Raw genomic sequence first — 14,831 nt, 5'->3', positions numbered from 1 at the left:
TCAAGAGGCTAAAACTGAGGAAAGCTAACCACAAGAAAGCTTTTATACAGAATCATTACATTTAATTGTTTAAAGCAGAAAAAAAAATGAGTCTCCTCAAAGAACGTAAACCAAAGAAGCCTCATTACATCCCAAGACCACCAGGAAAGCCATTTAAGTACAAGTGTTTTCAGTGCCCCTTTACTTGCAATGAGAAATCCCATCTTTTTAACCACATGAAGTATGGGCTCTGCAAAAACTCAATTACGTTAGTATCAGAGCAGGATCGGGTTATCAAGTGCCCAAAAACCAGCTCCTTGGAGCCCAAGCAGATCAATCAGCTTGAATCCACAGTCAAGCCATCTTCTTCTAAATCTGTCACCAATGGACTGGCAAACCTTGATTCAAAGCCACCATTTTCTTTTGCAAAAGAAGATGCCAAGGAAAATGTTGAACTACAAAACCAGGCAACAACCACAGCAATTCAAGGACAAAAACCAGTGATGCAGAAGGAATTAAGCCCTGCCAGTGTTACCACAGAAAGCACGATTGGCATGCAGCCCCTCCTGGACAGCATTGTAAGGCCCTCTGCTTTTGTTCCTGTAGGAGAACACAGAGATAGTAAAGGCCCAGAAGCCAGTGAAGTATCTGAAATGGTATCACGCTCTAACAAAAGTTCAGCCTTTCACACTAAGTCTGCATTTCATGCACCAAGTCACCCATGGAAAGCAGGTTCTCCTTTTCTCCCAGAGTTCCCACATAAAATTGCTCCCACAAAAGGCTTTGGTTCCATTTCACCTTATATGCAGCCAATGATTCCTGAGTACTCTCCTCATTTTTATGAGCATAGGCTGGCTATCTACACACCTTACCTGCTACCAGGTAATTCAGAGTGTGAAAGCTCTGCTCTGTCTGTCTATGGCGCACAAGATCAAAGACACTTTCTTCCCCATCCTGGGCCACTTCCAAAACCCATAAATGCATCAGCATATGAACACTATCGATTGTTCCAACAATATCATTCCACTCCTCCACTACCATATGGATTTTGTAGGCCAACAGATCCTCCATTTTACAGATTTTCACATGTAGCTGGTATTAACAGAGATCAAAATTCTCATCTAATGGAAGAAACTACCTTGCTGTATCCAGCTTCTTTAAGCCCATCCCAACAATACCCTCTAAGTTCACATAAAAAACAAGGAGATTATGAAAAAGAAATTACATTATTGCATGACAAAAGTCATTCCAAAGATGACCAAAATGAAAGAGAGAATGCTAAGATGAGCCCTCTTGCAGGAAGTGCAGCAACAGGCTCCCCTGGCAGACCTAGTCCAACCAACTTCACTCAGACCAGCCACACATGCGAAGGCTTATTTGACCTCTCTAACAAGTCATCTTCCACATCACTTGGCAAGTATGATCAACCAGAAGAAAACTTCACAGCTTTCAGACCTGTGAGAAAAAGCACTGATCAACCGACTCTACTTCCAAGTGTGCAGACACAGCAAGACAGAGGGGATTCACCTACCAGGTAAAATAATCAAATCACTTCACAAATTCTTGTCAGATTTACTGGGGACACACAAAGATAGATGGATACATTTCATGCAATGCCCCTAAAATATATTTAAATTTACACCACTGAGATCTTTTGTTCTGTATTAACTGTGCAAAGTACAGCACCATTTGCAGTTGCTACGGTGAATAGACCACTCGTTTTCCTTAAATGTATCAGGTGTTTCCAATACCATTAATATGCATGTGTCTTTTACAGGTAATTACCTGTATTAGTGTTCTGTATGGTGAAAGGGACTTGGGGGAGTTAAAGGAAAAACAACAAAATTATCAGACTTCTAGACAGATTGGGTTTCCCTTCTTCCTGTCCACTTCCTCTGCCCCAGATTAAAAGAGCAACCAATAGTGAATTCTCTTTTCTCCTCATTTCTTTCAGCATTAACGTCACTGATGAAGATTCACACACACAGAATGAATGCCATAACCATGAAGGCTCACTGTCCAACAGTGAAGAAGACACAGGGATAGCTCCCCTTAATCTTTCAAAAAAGGGTGACACAAACACAGGACCTGTTCACGAGCATGCCTATAAAAACACATCCAAAACAGAAAGTCAGAACTTTCTAGAACTGCAAGACATGCCTCTGAACCTCTCGGTAAAAGATTCCTGTAACACGGGAAACCTGAAAACATCATTCCAGAGTCCACCTCATGATAATGGTGCTGCTACTTCTCCGAACACCGAAAGAGAAACCTCTGGAGCAGATGCATGTAGCCCCAAGAATCCTACCAACAGTGCCTGTGACAAATCTTCTTTCACAGCTCAGCACAATGAAGCGCAAGATTTAAGAATAATTGACAGCTGTGATGAGCAGAAGCAAACAGCAGCTGTAGCTCTCTGCCAGCTGGCTGCCTACAGCCCCAGCAAAGTGAGAGTGGACAGTGAAGGGCAGAGTCCTCAGGACAGTAACACCTCATGTACAGAAGCTGCTCTTAATTCTACTGATACTCAGGATACTCAGTGCAATCAAAAAGTAAAAGGACAAAAAAGGACAAATCAAAAAGAATCGGCAAAATCCCAGCAGGGCACTAAAAGAGCAAGGTCAAATGACTGTAGCAGAGTCTTCACTTTAAGGAAGAGAACGAGAGTATCTTAGTCTTCCACTTCCCATGAGTTTCTGGTCATAGAAGCTAGTTACCAGCAACACCATAAAAAGTCTACAAATCACCTCCTCTTGGGTTTTATCCATGACAAGATACATTCAATCTCTCCCATGTAAATAATGTTCATAATTTTATATTAATATTTTTAAGTAACTTGTGTAAGATTGCATAAGCTCAGATTTTGATGAGTGAATTTTTGCATTCATGACTAAAGCCAAAGTACATTAGATGGAATCTTAAAGGTTTTTTTGCAATTGTATGAATGTAAATTAACTTTTACAATGTTTCCTTAAAAGGTGTTTAAGCTTTAGAAACAATACTGTTCAATAACATCCTGTCATAGTCTTTTTCAGGCTTAATTTCATTTAGTAGGTTTGTCTTTTTTCTTTTTAAAAAAATTATTTCACTGTGCAGTAGTTTAAATAAGCTTAAGATTCAACCTGGCTTTTTAGAATTTACTGTAAAAACTGTTTTGGGTATGAATGCACTTTGCCATGATGCCATACAACAAAACAGCAGACCAGGTGTTGTTACTAAGAGGCAGACACCAGCTAAAACAAACTGATCCAAACCTTGGATAAACAAAGCTTTTCATATGTTGAACCAAAGAAATTTAGCAAATGCAGTTTTTTAACTGAACCACTATGAAAGCAATACCGAAAATTTGAAGATCTAAAGTTTAGGTGCCTGATCCTCTGAGCTTAGACAGACACTGGGCAACCTTCAAACTCTGAGCCTTAAAGGTTACTCATATAATTTATTTCACCTGAGGCAAACTCTCCTGGTGAAGGTCTCATTTCTGTATTCATGTATCACTAATTACCAGTTTCAGTGTGCTTCTACATACATCCTAAAACTATTTTCTGCTTCTATGATTGTGTATATAAACTTGCAATTTTTCAAATAAAACTGTGACCTGTCCTTAAAATATGGAAAGTCATGAATGAACACAAATACACTCACTACACTATCTGTAACACAATTTTGAAGTAAAATTAGCAAAGGAGTTGTTAGCTAAATCTATTTACAAGCAGAAAATGGCATGGAATACCAATCAACTGTAAAAAAAGCAGCTTCAAGCAGTAAAGGAAGTTCATGATGCAGGTTAATTAATCCACACTTCAGCTCCATATGACATATCTCAGAATTCCCTCTGCCTTAAAGCTGCTGTCCACCTTATCCAAACTTCTACAAAACTTTAACTAAGATAAGGCTGTTCCACTGCGTAAATTTGCACATTATGCACCATCAGTTCAAGTAAAACAAACCCAGACTAAGTACTATTCACTTAAAACTACGGGTAGACAATTCCCATTGACTCATTATTCACATAAGAGACACCCTCACCTGATCTTTAATTTAATCTTTCATTGAGAAAAGCTCTTCCTAGATTTTTAGAAGACAAGAACAACAATCTGAGTTTGAGCAAAGGGAATATGGTAAAAGTCCAATTAACTCAAATTACAACAGGAAGGCACTATGAAAGGGTGATGTATCAAGCTGTACAGCAGTACATGCTGAAACAAGGAGAAAGAGCTTCTTTACAGGCCAAGTTTAAAGATCAGGGACCTGTGCTACCAAATCCGTAATTTCCAAACATGAAGTTACAGAGGCTGGTGTCACCACTGCTGTTAAACTGCATTAGGCTGTTTGCCTTGCTCACCTCGGGAAGCAGAAAGTTTCATGGTTTCCCTCAACCGTAATTTTTTAAAAATCTCATTCATCTCTCTTATTGTTCATTTATTTGTCAACAAGGAACACTTTTTGGTGGTTTTCCATACAATTCAAGGATCTATTCTTCACCATCTCTATTGTTCATAAACTCCAGCAGTGAAGTCTACCTCATCTCCTGAAATCAGTTTTACTCTGATGAAGATATAACATGGTCTGTCATTACCAGATACATTCTTAACTAGCTACACTTAAATCTTTCCAAATTCTACCCCTACAAATTCAAACTACCCTCTTTTACTCATTCCTCACAGAATGACACCTTTTTGCCTTCTATATAGCTCATTCTTGAATATCAGATAAGCAAAAGAAGTGCAGTTTAGTCAAGATAGTCTCCAGTTAGGTTTCTTACCCATCTTCTCACAGATAGACTGTTGGAATTCTTAGTAATTTTTTGTTAATAAACTTCCAATTCCCATCAAATCACTTTTCCTGTTCTCCCCTCCTCTTCCTCCTCCCCATCTTAGCTTTATATTCATCCACTCCACTAATAGAAGGCTACATCGTATGCAATCTGACAAATGAAAACTTGGCATATAAGCCTATGTATCCTAAGAGTGCCCTTTCCAGGCAATGAACTTTCACTGCACACCTGCAGAAAAGGAAGGGTGTAATGGATACAACCATCAGACTCATTCTACATACACAGAAACTCGGCCTAAAAAGTGAAGAGAGGTGATTTCAGAGAACAAGTCACATCACTGACAGAGCCAGACTTCACTCATGTCTTTTCCAGTCCTATACAAGAACAAAATTGCACGAAACTTCCAATTTAGATTACAAAATTCTATGACATGAGGAAGGTGGAAGGGTACAGTTTCAGTTCTGTTAGTGCTGAGATACAGGCTTACCTTTGGGTGACCTCCCATTCTTAAGTTGGGTTATTTATTTTTTTAACTGTTCCATCTTTGCCACACAAGGGCAAAAGTAAACAGAAAAGGGAAACCAACTGAAGGTGCTGCACAAAAATTCTCACATGCTAAACAGATACTGTGTTGGACATGAACTCTCTTCATGGAAACAGAACAATAAACTGTATTAAATACCATACTTTACAGTTTCTTCTAGAACAAGTCAACAGATAGACCTGCAGAATAAAAAATAACTGGCAATCTGACTTACAAGCATGAAACATCAGCTTTGAAACATTTTTGAAAATTAGTTTTACTTGTTTTACTTCTCTGTTCAACACAGGAGTAGCAGATGAGAAGAATCACCTAGCCCTAAATACTGCTCTAGAAGTGCTGGATGTTTACTACTCCATCATGCTTTTGTCATTTCAACTCTAAAAAAATTACCAAAATCACCAGAGAACCACCATTTCCACCTTCATAGCTCTGTTCTTCAATGTATGTTGGTACACACAGAATACACAAAGAAACAATTCCTCTGCCCTGTTATTTTTCTTTCCAACCTGATATTTCAAAAACCCATTAGAAATATAAACAGTTCATTGTATAAATTATGCAAAACTGGCCTCTGAAATTTCATCAGAAACAAACAGCATAAGCTACTAACTTTAAAGTGCAAGTTAGTCACCAATTATTTAATATATTCTATTTCAATAATGACACTGACACACTATAGAAACATACAGAATTATTTTTAGACAACTGCACAGAGAAACACAGGAGGGAGGAAGAAAGAAGAAAACCCCAAGAAACTAATTTCATTTTGGAAAGAAAAATTTATTACTTATAAAAAAGGCACACCCAAGACAATGATTCTCACAGAAGCACTTCAAATGTCCCCATAGGTGTATTTTTTTTACTCTAGAAGTGATTATTCAGTCCCCTCACATCAGCAAATTCCAGTCCATTGCTACACATCCAACCTCTAATACTATAAATTGTTAATTCATTAACTTACTGACATTCAGCAACTACAACTCACCATCTGAAATTCGGGAAGGGAGTAACAATCCTCTTCTACCTAGTTCAGCCAGAGCCAGGCATCCCCCATGCCATGCATTGTCTGTTTCCTGGAAACTAATTTGAGAAAAAAGAGAAGTTTTGTTAAGACTACCCTTCTGATTCTGGATTTTATTTTTAATGGCACATTTCTAACATTTTAAAAGATACACAATGCAAACCAGCATGTGTTTAGTGTGTTATTAATCCTCTCAGGCTTCTAAAATACAAGCATGACAAGTTGAACATGTTTTCCCATTTTGTGCAGTATAAATACTGCTAAAATAATGATCAAATAAGCAAAAATCTCATTTATCAATAGAAACGTGAGCTCAGTACAGAACAGCACAAGACCTGACAGAAAAGAAAAACAACTTTCTAGTACACAGGCAAAAAAGATGTAGATTTACTCAACAAACCCAAACTAACTAATGAATTTTGGGCCAAACACAGTCTTTACCTAGGAAAAGAGGGTCAAGTGCTAAGTTTCCAGTGAACACATTATATGAATTTATGCAGTGAGCAAACAGGGAGTTTATCCACCTTTAAAAAACATTTAAAAAACAGACCAACCTGTAGTGAATATAACAAAAAAACATAAAGAATGGAAGACAATTGTTGGTGGACTGGCAGATAGAGGAGTGAAAAGGGAAAAGACTGCACAATGTATGACTAAACATGCAGAAAGTTCACTTTGTACTAAACTAGGAATAGGAATATAAGAATAAAATGTGGAACAGAGGGACTAGGTCAGATTAAAGCTTTATGTCTCCCAGTATCCTGTCTCTGGCATGGACCAACAGCAGATGCTTGGCCAAAGACAAAGGATAAAGGACCATTCCCTCAGTAGCCTCCTCCTAGCTTTGGCAATCAGCAATATGGAAACTTCCCAAGCAGAGGTTGCAGTCAGCATGTCATACTTAATAACCTCTGATTGGACTCTCTTCCATTAATTTGTATAATCCCTTTTTGAACTCCCTTTACACTTTTGGCTTCCATAACATCCTGTGGCAATGACTTCCACAATTTAATTATAATTGGGTGAAAAAGTGCTTCCTGATGCTTCCCAGTTCTTGCATTATGAGAAAAAGTGAATAGTAAACAATTACTCTCCCTCTTTCTTTCACATTTATGACTTTATATACCTTCATTATATCCCTCTGCTTTTTTTCTTTCACTTGGAAGAATCCCCATCAGTTAAATCAATTTTCAGTGATTCACTTCTATTATCTCTTCCTTTCCTAATAATAACTAACATTCAATTTGCCTTCTGTTTTTCTGACAGCTGAGCACTCCACTGACATTTTGACAGAGCTTATGAGTGACTTCAAGATCTCTTTCTGAGCAGCAATAACTGTTTCACAGCTAGCTGCATTTTTCCCTAAATGCATCAGTTTGCATTCATTAGACGTTACATTTCATGTGCCATTTACAGTCCAGTTACTTAGGCTTCTATAATATTACCCTTTTCCCCCCCTTTAGTTTTCACTACATTAGCTAACTTTTAATCATTAATTGATTTCCTTATCCCTTTGTTCACCTTCTTCCAGGAGCCTTTAAGAGAATCCTGAACAGCTCAGGGCTCACACAGACCCCTGTAGGACTGTGCTGAAAATCTCACCACACTGTGAAAAATGCTCACTTGTTTCTTTGCTGTCTCTAGTCTTCTCATCTATCTATGTGTAAGAAATCCCTTGTTCTGATCCCAAGAGATAGAACTTAAAGTGTCTCTGATAAACACCTGACATTTTTATTCTGGTCACTAGACATTTAGTGCAAGGAATATAGAAGAGATTCCCTTTGTCCTTGACTACATTTGCTCCCAGGTGTTTCTGAAGAAAGCAGGTCACTCAATTACTAGTTGGATTACTCATGACTATGACTTGAAAAACAAGAAAACATGGTGAGTCCAGGTCTTTGAAGCTCCAGGGATAATTGAGATCAACAGCACCTCTTAAATTAATCATAGTAATAGAGAGGAAGTATTGTCTAAATAGATACTTTCCTTGCAAGTTTTTAAGACTTTATACCTTCTTGTTTCAATGTGCTCTTTGAGCTGGTATTTTTAATTTGTACTCACAAGCAGTATGAGAAGATTTTCTAAAACTGAGTACATCTGAGTGGCAAACTGACCATCAATAATATTTTTGGCAATAAAAAAAATATCTTTTTTGTTTAGTCTAAAACACTAGCTTAGATCTTAAAGCTCAAATACTCAATGCAGATCTGATGAGCAACTTGATACAAAAAAAAAGGGTATGATACTGGCTTAATAATGTAGTCCTTTATATGGTCTACATAGATGCAGAAATAAGACATCCAACAATAAAGTCCACCAAAAAGAACATCCCAGCTGGTCTAAGTGATCAAACCAGTTTCAGCAAGCCCCAAAGCCTCTCTCTGACATTACCCAGCAGTGCATGCCTTCCTACTGTGTGAGAACAGACATACTGCAACACTCTCAAAAAAACTTCCAAACTGGGGCAGACCATGGGCAAGTTTGCAGAGAAGAAAATACTTTTTGTTCAGGTTTATACCTTTAACATCCACAATATCATGCAGCAAGAAGTTGTTACAGTTTACCTATGTGCTGTGTGAATTACCACCACCTTTTCTGTATTCCAAACCTGGCACCTGCTACTTCATTAATTTGCTTCTAATAATACAAAATCTAGAGGGCAATCATTTCCATGCCATTCATCATTTCATAAATCTCAAGTGTACTGCTTTTATCCCTCACTCTTCCTAGATGTTCCAGCCTCCCCTCACAGAGATTGCTCCTTATCTCTGGTGATCCTCAGAAACCTTTTCAGTACCATTCCCAGTTCTGCTTTGCTTCTGAAGATGCACAGAACACTCAAGACATGAGCACACCAGGGATTTTTAAAGCAGTCCTTCCACATGACTTTAGAATGGGGTCAAGATGTAGCATCAGAAATAACTTCTTTATTGAACACCCTTAGCACATCCACACCTTGGAAGATTTTGAAAGCTAGGAGAAGGGAGGCAAGAAAATTTCCAAGTATTTAGACCTGTCTTAACTGTTGTCCTCCTGTTTCATAAGCAAACACATTTCATGTAAGGCATGAAATAAGATTTTTACCTAAAACAGTCCAACAGAGACCCGATCACATCATCTGCTAATTCCTTTGGAAGTCTTCCAGTTATCCTACCAATTCTACAGAAGTTAAAAGAAAAAGAAAAATAACACAAACAGAAAAACACATAATGATTCATTAGTACTTCATATGATGAATAACCCTAATAAAAAATTCACTTACTGGAAACTTACAGTAAGCTGACTGACTTCAAGATGACAATGCACTAAACACCATTACCCTAAAACAATCTCCAACTTGCAGCAAAAGCTACTCACTGGTGAGCTTCATACAGAAATACAGCTTTAAAGTGGAAAAGAAAACACATTTCAGAGAAATGCTACACCCTTCAAATCAAGTCCTACCCAGAATGTTTATTTCTAAAGCTATCTGAAATTCTGCTGAAGATCAGCCCAAATTCACATCAGAAAAAGACACAAACATGCTTCAGACCATGAGCTGTGCTAAAGCCAACTGAGGTTACTGTGAGTACGGACAATACACACAAATTATCAATCACAGATTATATCAGACTGTGTTTCTAGGTTGTTTATTTCAGTTTATTAGCTTAGAATAACCATAAAAGAAACCTACCCTTTTGCTGCAGACCACCTGACAACAGTGTCTTTGTCTTTCAGTCCAACCAACAATTGCTCTGCAGATAATTTTATTGAAACAAAACAGATTATTTTTCATTTATCAACAGAAAGCCTTCTTAAAATATTTGAAATTCATTTTCTTCCTAATGTAACTACTTTTTAGTTTAAATAAAAAGATTTGTATCTGGATTTCTTCTATTTGTCACACCAGTACTACTTGAAAACGAGAAGAAAGATGTTTGAAATTTTAAGTACTGTGGAAGATTCAGAATGGAGGTCATGTTGTTTTTTCAGTGGTTCATTGGATCACTTTTATAAAAGTCTGCTGATGCAACTTCTGCCTATTTATTTAGAGCATAACCCACCAGCAAGCTAGCAGAGGGCCTGCTGGATGACTGCATACTAATAAGGAGAGGCTTTTCTTTTGATACTACCACAGCTTAAAAATTTCAACCGTAATCCTTTAGCTTTCATGTAACAATAACTTTTGCTTTTCTTTATGAATTTTAATTCATCCTTCATCCATCAGAGGTTCAAAGTATCTCTCTCATACTACTGGATTAAACTGTAATGTATTTCAACAACTCCATCCTCCAACCACACAACCAATGCTGCAGTACTGAGTTTCTGCTTGAGATGCTGAAATCCAAATTATTTGACAAAACCGTAGTATATTTTAATCAGTTCCATGATGTTTTCTAGTCTCTCCAATTGCTCACACTAGCAGAGATATCCATGACTCTTTGCACTACACAGGTTGTTTTCCAATATATGTTTAATTTGCAGGCATTACAATAACTTGTGTCCAGTTTCAACACACCTACAACGTTTTCAATCTCTCCTGGAATGTCATATTCCTCCTCATCATCAGCTTCATTAGCAGCAACCATTGTGACTTGACTCTGCACAACTGAGCCCTGAGCTTGCAGATTGGCAGCCAGAGATCGACAGCCACGCTGGTATCTGCACAAGACACAAAAACAGGTTATTTATTTTTCTCATTTACCTTGCAACTGAAATAGGTACACACTGTCATGGAGCCTGCTCATCAATAGATACATCCTTGAGAGAGGACTCTCTTATTTGAGAGAGTCCAACAGAGGCTACGAGGATGATGAAGGGACTGGAACATCTGCCTGATGAGGAAAGGCTGAGACCTGGGGCTGTTCAGTCTAGAGTGGAGAAGACTGAGGGGGGACCTAATGAATACATGAGGGCATCAAGAAGGCAGGGACAACCTCTTGTCACTTGTGCCCTGGGACAGGACGAGGGGCAATGGATTCAAACTGGAGCCCAGCAAGTTCCACCTCAACATGAGGAAGAACTTCTTGACTGTGAGGGTGACAGAGCCCTGGGACAGGCTGCCCAGAGAGGTTGTGGAGTCTCCTCCTCTGGAGACTTTCAAGACCTGTTTGGATGTCTTTCTGAGTGACCTGCCTTAGTTTTGCTCCTGCTTTGGCAGGGGGGTTGGACTTGGGATGATTTTCAGAGGTCCGTTCCAACCCCCAACATTCTCTGATCCTATCATGGAGCCTGCTCATCAGTAGGTACATTCTGTCATGCAGCTTGTTCATCAACAGGTACATCATATCATGGAGCTTGCTCATCAAGTTCCTACACCTCCCAGTGTACAGCTCTCCAGTTATTCAGTGATTGCTTTAAAGGAAAAGAATCCCATTCTCCTTCCTCCTGACCCAGTTGTCTCTTTTCCAAGCTGAGAAAAGCCAGACTGTTTAAACGATTCCTTTCTATTATCTTTCCTTTCCTCTTGCAGCATAACCTACTTTCCACCCCTGACAAAGAGAGGCAAAATTCCCATGCCATAAAAACATCCACAAAACTTTAAAAAAATAGTACTAAAAAAACTTATTTAAAATTGTTTTTTAAATGTTAAAGCTACCTCATTACTTTCTGCCCAAGCTGTACTCAGATATTTAGCCTGTGGTGTAGATACATTCTTACAAGATACACTTTACATGCTAAACTGACTTTTGCCATTGGGCAAGGTACATTCTCCACCTAAAAAGAATTTTCTATGCCTAAGGACGTTCTCAAAAGTTGGTAAGAGAAATACAATAAAAATAGTCACCAAGGGAGCCTGCAATTTTAAAATATCAGTGCGAGAAATCTAAAAAAGACTTTGCCCTCTGGCAGTAAGTAAAACCAGACACCAAAACCTGACTAATATGCAAAACGAAAGTGGGATTGCAAACCACTTTTCCCCTGTGAACCTTCTACTGAATCAGGGTAGAACTATGTCATGGAAACAGTTATATTCACTCTTACAAAATTGTACTAAATCAACTTCACTAACAAAAGTCAATGCTTCCCATCTTTATCAAGTTATGCATAGGAACAGGCTTCTGCTTGTGTAATGTGCAACATCAAAAGCCAAAAGCCTTGGGTTGTCAAGGTACTAGTTCACTACAGCAAACTGGAAAAAAATTACAGGAAACTAAACACAGCAAAGAACTCTGCTATTTCCAAGTAGTGCACCTGAAGAGTGTGTTCATTCCTAATTAACATGAGGATTTCTCTCTCTCTCTCTCTCATTTAGGGGAGGAGAGGTTAGGAGGACAGAAAGCCAGTAGCCAAATTGATGGATTTAGATACTTTTTAATTTTTTTGACTGCTTTTTGGATTTACTTCTTTTTTCAAACTGTTTCAGCTTTACACTAACCTCCATTTTGCTACCTTTGGTTTCACAAATGTCATTCCAAGCCGTTGGACAAGTTTCATCCCGAGCTTGCGAAGAACCATCTGATTAGTTTCTGACAGCTTGCAGTTATCAAGACATTCAAGTACAGTGGCAGCTGTAAAAGAAAACAAACACACTAGAAAAATTGCTTTAAAAACAAACTCAGGAAGAAAATGTTTCAAAGTTTTGAAAATCCTTTAGAAGACTTAAGAGTTTTAAAGGCCTTACTGAAATGCAAATGTCTCATGATCTACTTTGTAGGAGCTTTGACACTGGTCAAATAGTGGCAATGGTAATATCCTTCACCTGCCAAACAGGAAGGATTGCTTCTGACTATGAAAATTATAATTAATCTAGATTCTGAGAGCATTTATGCCTCCAGTTCTCACTGGAAGAAGGACATTCATGTATCTTTCAGGGTCTAACAGAATTAGGAGTCAGAAGCTCAAGTTAATTTACTCTGCAGCCAGTTTGTGCATCCTAAGAAAGTGTCTCCTCTCATTATTTTCAGGTAGCACCAATTAACTGCTCTGGCACAGAAATCTTTATGACAATGAATGTCCATTAACATTTGCACATGAGAAATCCTGTGCCTGTGTAAACAGTCAGGAACAAAACCCTTCATTTGAGAACATCAAAGGTAACAAAGTCTATCAAAGTCTAACAAAACAAACATCATAGAGCGAAGGAGAATCTTGGATTAATGAATATAAAGTTCCAGGATTCAAACTTTTCACAAAGAACATATTCCTGTTACAAATATGAGTCCTTTTGCTTTTTCAGCCTGCAACAATTAATGATTGTTTTGAAGGCTGAGCGTTAGTTACTAGAGACTAACAGTTTGAGTTCTGAGGGACTTCTTGCTATAAGCCCTGCACACTGGCAAAATATTCTGAAACCTCTTACCCCAGGTTGGTATCAGAGTTTTCAAAACATTGACAGATCAAAGAGAGAACAATTGTTTCTAAGTCTGAGAAATTGTAGGATGTGACTTGAAAATCTTCTCTTTTTAAAAAAAAAAGTTTATGATTGATCCTGCCAGATACAAAGGTAAAGCCAGTAACAAGTATTGCTTTGATATTTTTCAGCAACCTGGATTTTTTTGCCGTTTTTTTTGCAGTTTTGCAGCTAGGAAGACTTATGATTTAGGAGGAAGAGACTGCAGAAACATCAGTATTCACAGACAGAAAAAAGTACATATATGTATATAAATATAAGCCTCTCCCAAGTACTACAAATTCTTGAATCACTAAATAATCTACAGGCCCATGCAAATGGCTTCAGAACTAGTGCTTATTTTTTAATCAAGTCTAAGTTACAAAAGATTTTAAACAGCTTCTTCCTTTGTCATTTGTCTATTTTTTTCCCCTATTTGATCCTCAGATCTGTTACAAGCTGTAATAATTAAGTGTCTTGGATTTATTATTCTTTTTTGTCTCTCACATTTTTAGTATCCCAAACAGTTTATGTATCAGTATTTGCTGGGTAGTCACAAGCATTCCAGCTTTTCTATGGTAAATGTATCCATTGGTATGCCCCAAGTTTTCTCTTATTACCAGACTCACAGCTACATAATATTCTTACTATAGGCCCAAACATTTCATTTTACCAGCAGGGTTAATGTTGTGAGCCAAATATCTTCTTTTCACACTGATTTTATCTATTGTGTTGTACAGCTGCATCTTGTAAATTACAGAACTTTGCGTCATACCTTGCTTTATCTAGCCTGTTTCTTTTTGTGCTTATCTGGCAGCCTTGTTACTCTTCCACCTTCTACAGTACTGCTACTTCTATGTGATTACAGCCCCCAATATTTTGTTTGTTCCTGATCACCTTTACAGCACCAGTGTCACATCATTGTTTGTCTTCACTATCCTACCTCCAACTTTACCTATATCTTGGCCATTTTGTAAGGAAATGTCTGCATCTCAGACTTAGTACCTGGGAGAATGAAACTGTTCCCAGCACTAGATCTATGAAGTTTCTTCTCAGAAGTCAAAATAATTGCATTAAGTGAAATCATAAGAGAAATTACATCATTGCTTGATTCTTGAGAATAGCACAAACCATATTTCTCGTGGTAAGAAGGGACAAAGTCTTTTGTAGTGTTTTTGAATTAGCCATCATCTTTCCC

The 14,831-nt window shown here is 37.9% G+C and overlaps 2 protein-coding genes across 2 annotated transcripts in view; one reads left to right on the top strand and one right to left on the bottom strand.

Moving 5' to 3' along the window:
• TBCD (tubulin folding cofactor D) overlaps positions 1 to 14,831 on the bottom strand; it is a 112,602-nt gene that overhangs the window by 77,419 nt on the left and 20,352 nt on the right. The window contains exons 9-13 of the mRNA XM_010008241.1: positions 12,680 to 12,812; positions 10,820 to 10,962; positions 9,995 to 10,055; positions 9,406 to 9,480; positions 6,286 to 6,380 (exon numbers count right to left, since the gene is read on the bottom strand). Of these exons, the coding sequence (XP_010006543.1) occupies positions 6,286 to 6,380; positions 9,406 to 9,480; positions 9,995 to 10,055; positions 10,820 to 10,962; positions 12,680 to 12,812 (507 nt within the window). The remainder of the gene's footprint in view (positions 1 to 6,285; positions 6,381 to 9,405; positions 9,481 to 9,994; positions 10,056 to 10,819; positions 10,963 to 12,679; positions 12,813 to 14,831) is intronic.
• ZNF750 (zinc finger protein 750) lies at positions 87 to 2,654 on the top strand. The gene is made up of 2 exons (XM_010008239.1): positions 87 to 1,513; positions 1,934 to 2,654. The coding sequence occupies exons 1-2, from the start codon at positions 87 to 89 to the stop codon at positions 2,652 to 2,654; spliced, it is 2,148 nt and encodes a 715-aa protein (XP_010006541.1).

Source organism: Chaetura pelagica, unplaced genomic scaffold, assembly GCF_000747805.2.
Source record: "Chaetura pelagica isolate M959 unplaced genomic scaffold, ChaPel_1.0 scaffold471, whole genome shotgun sequence".
Taxonomy (NCBI): domain Eukaryota; kingdom Metazoa; phylum Chordata; class Aves; order Apodiformes; family Apodidae; genus Chaetura; species Chaetura pelagica.
This window is presented reverse-complemented; position numbering and strand designations above follow the sequence as displayed.

Coding starts and splice junctions, on each gene's coding strand:
- ZNF750 (XM_010008239.1), top strand. CDS start 87: ATGAGTCTCCTCAAAGAACGTAAACCAAAGAAGCCTCATTACATCCCA. Junction 1,514..1,933: donor AGAGGGGATTCACCTACCAG/GTAAAATAATCA, acceptor CATTTCTTTCAG/CATTAACGTCACTGATGAAG.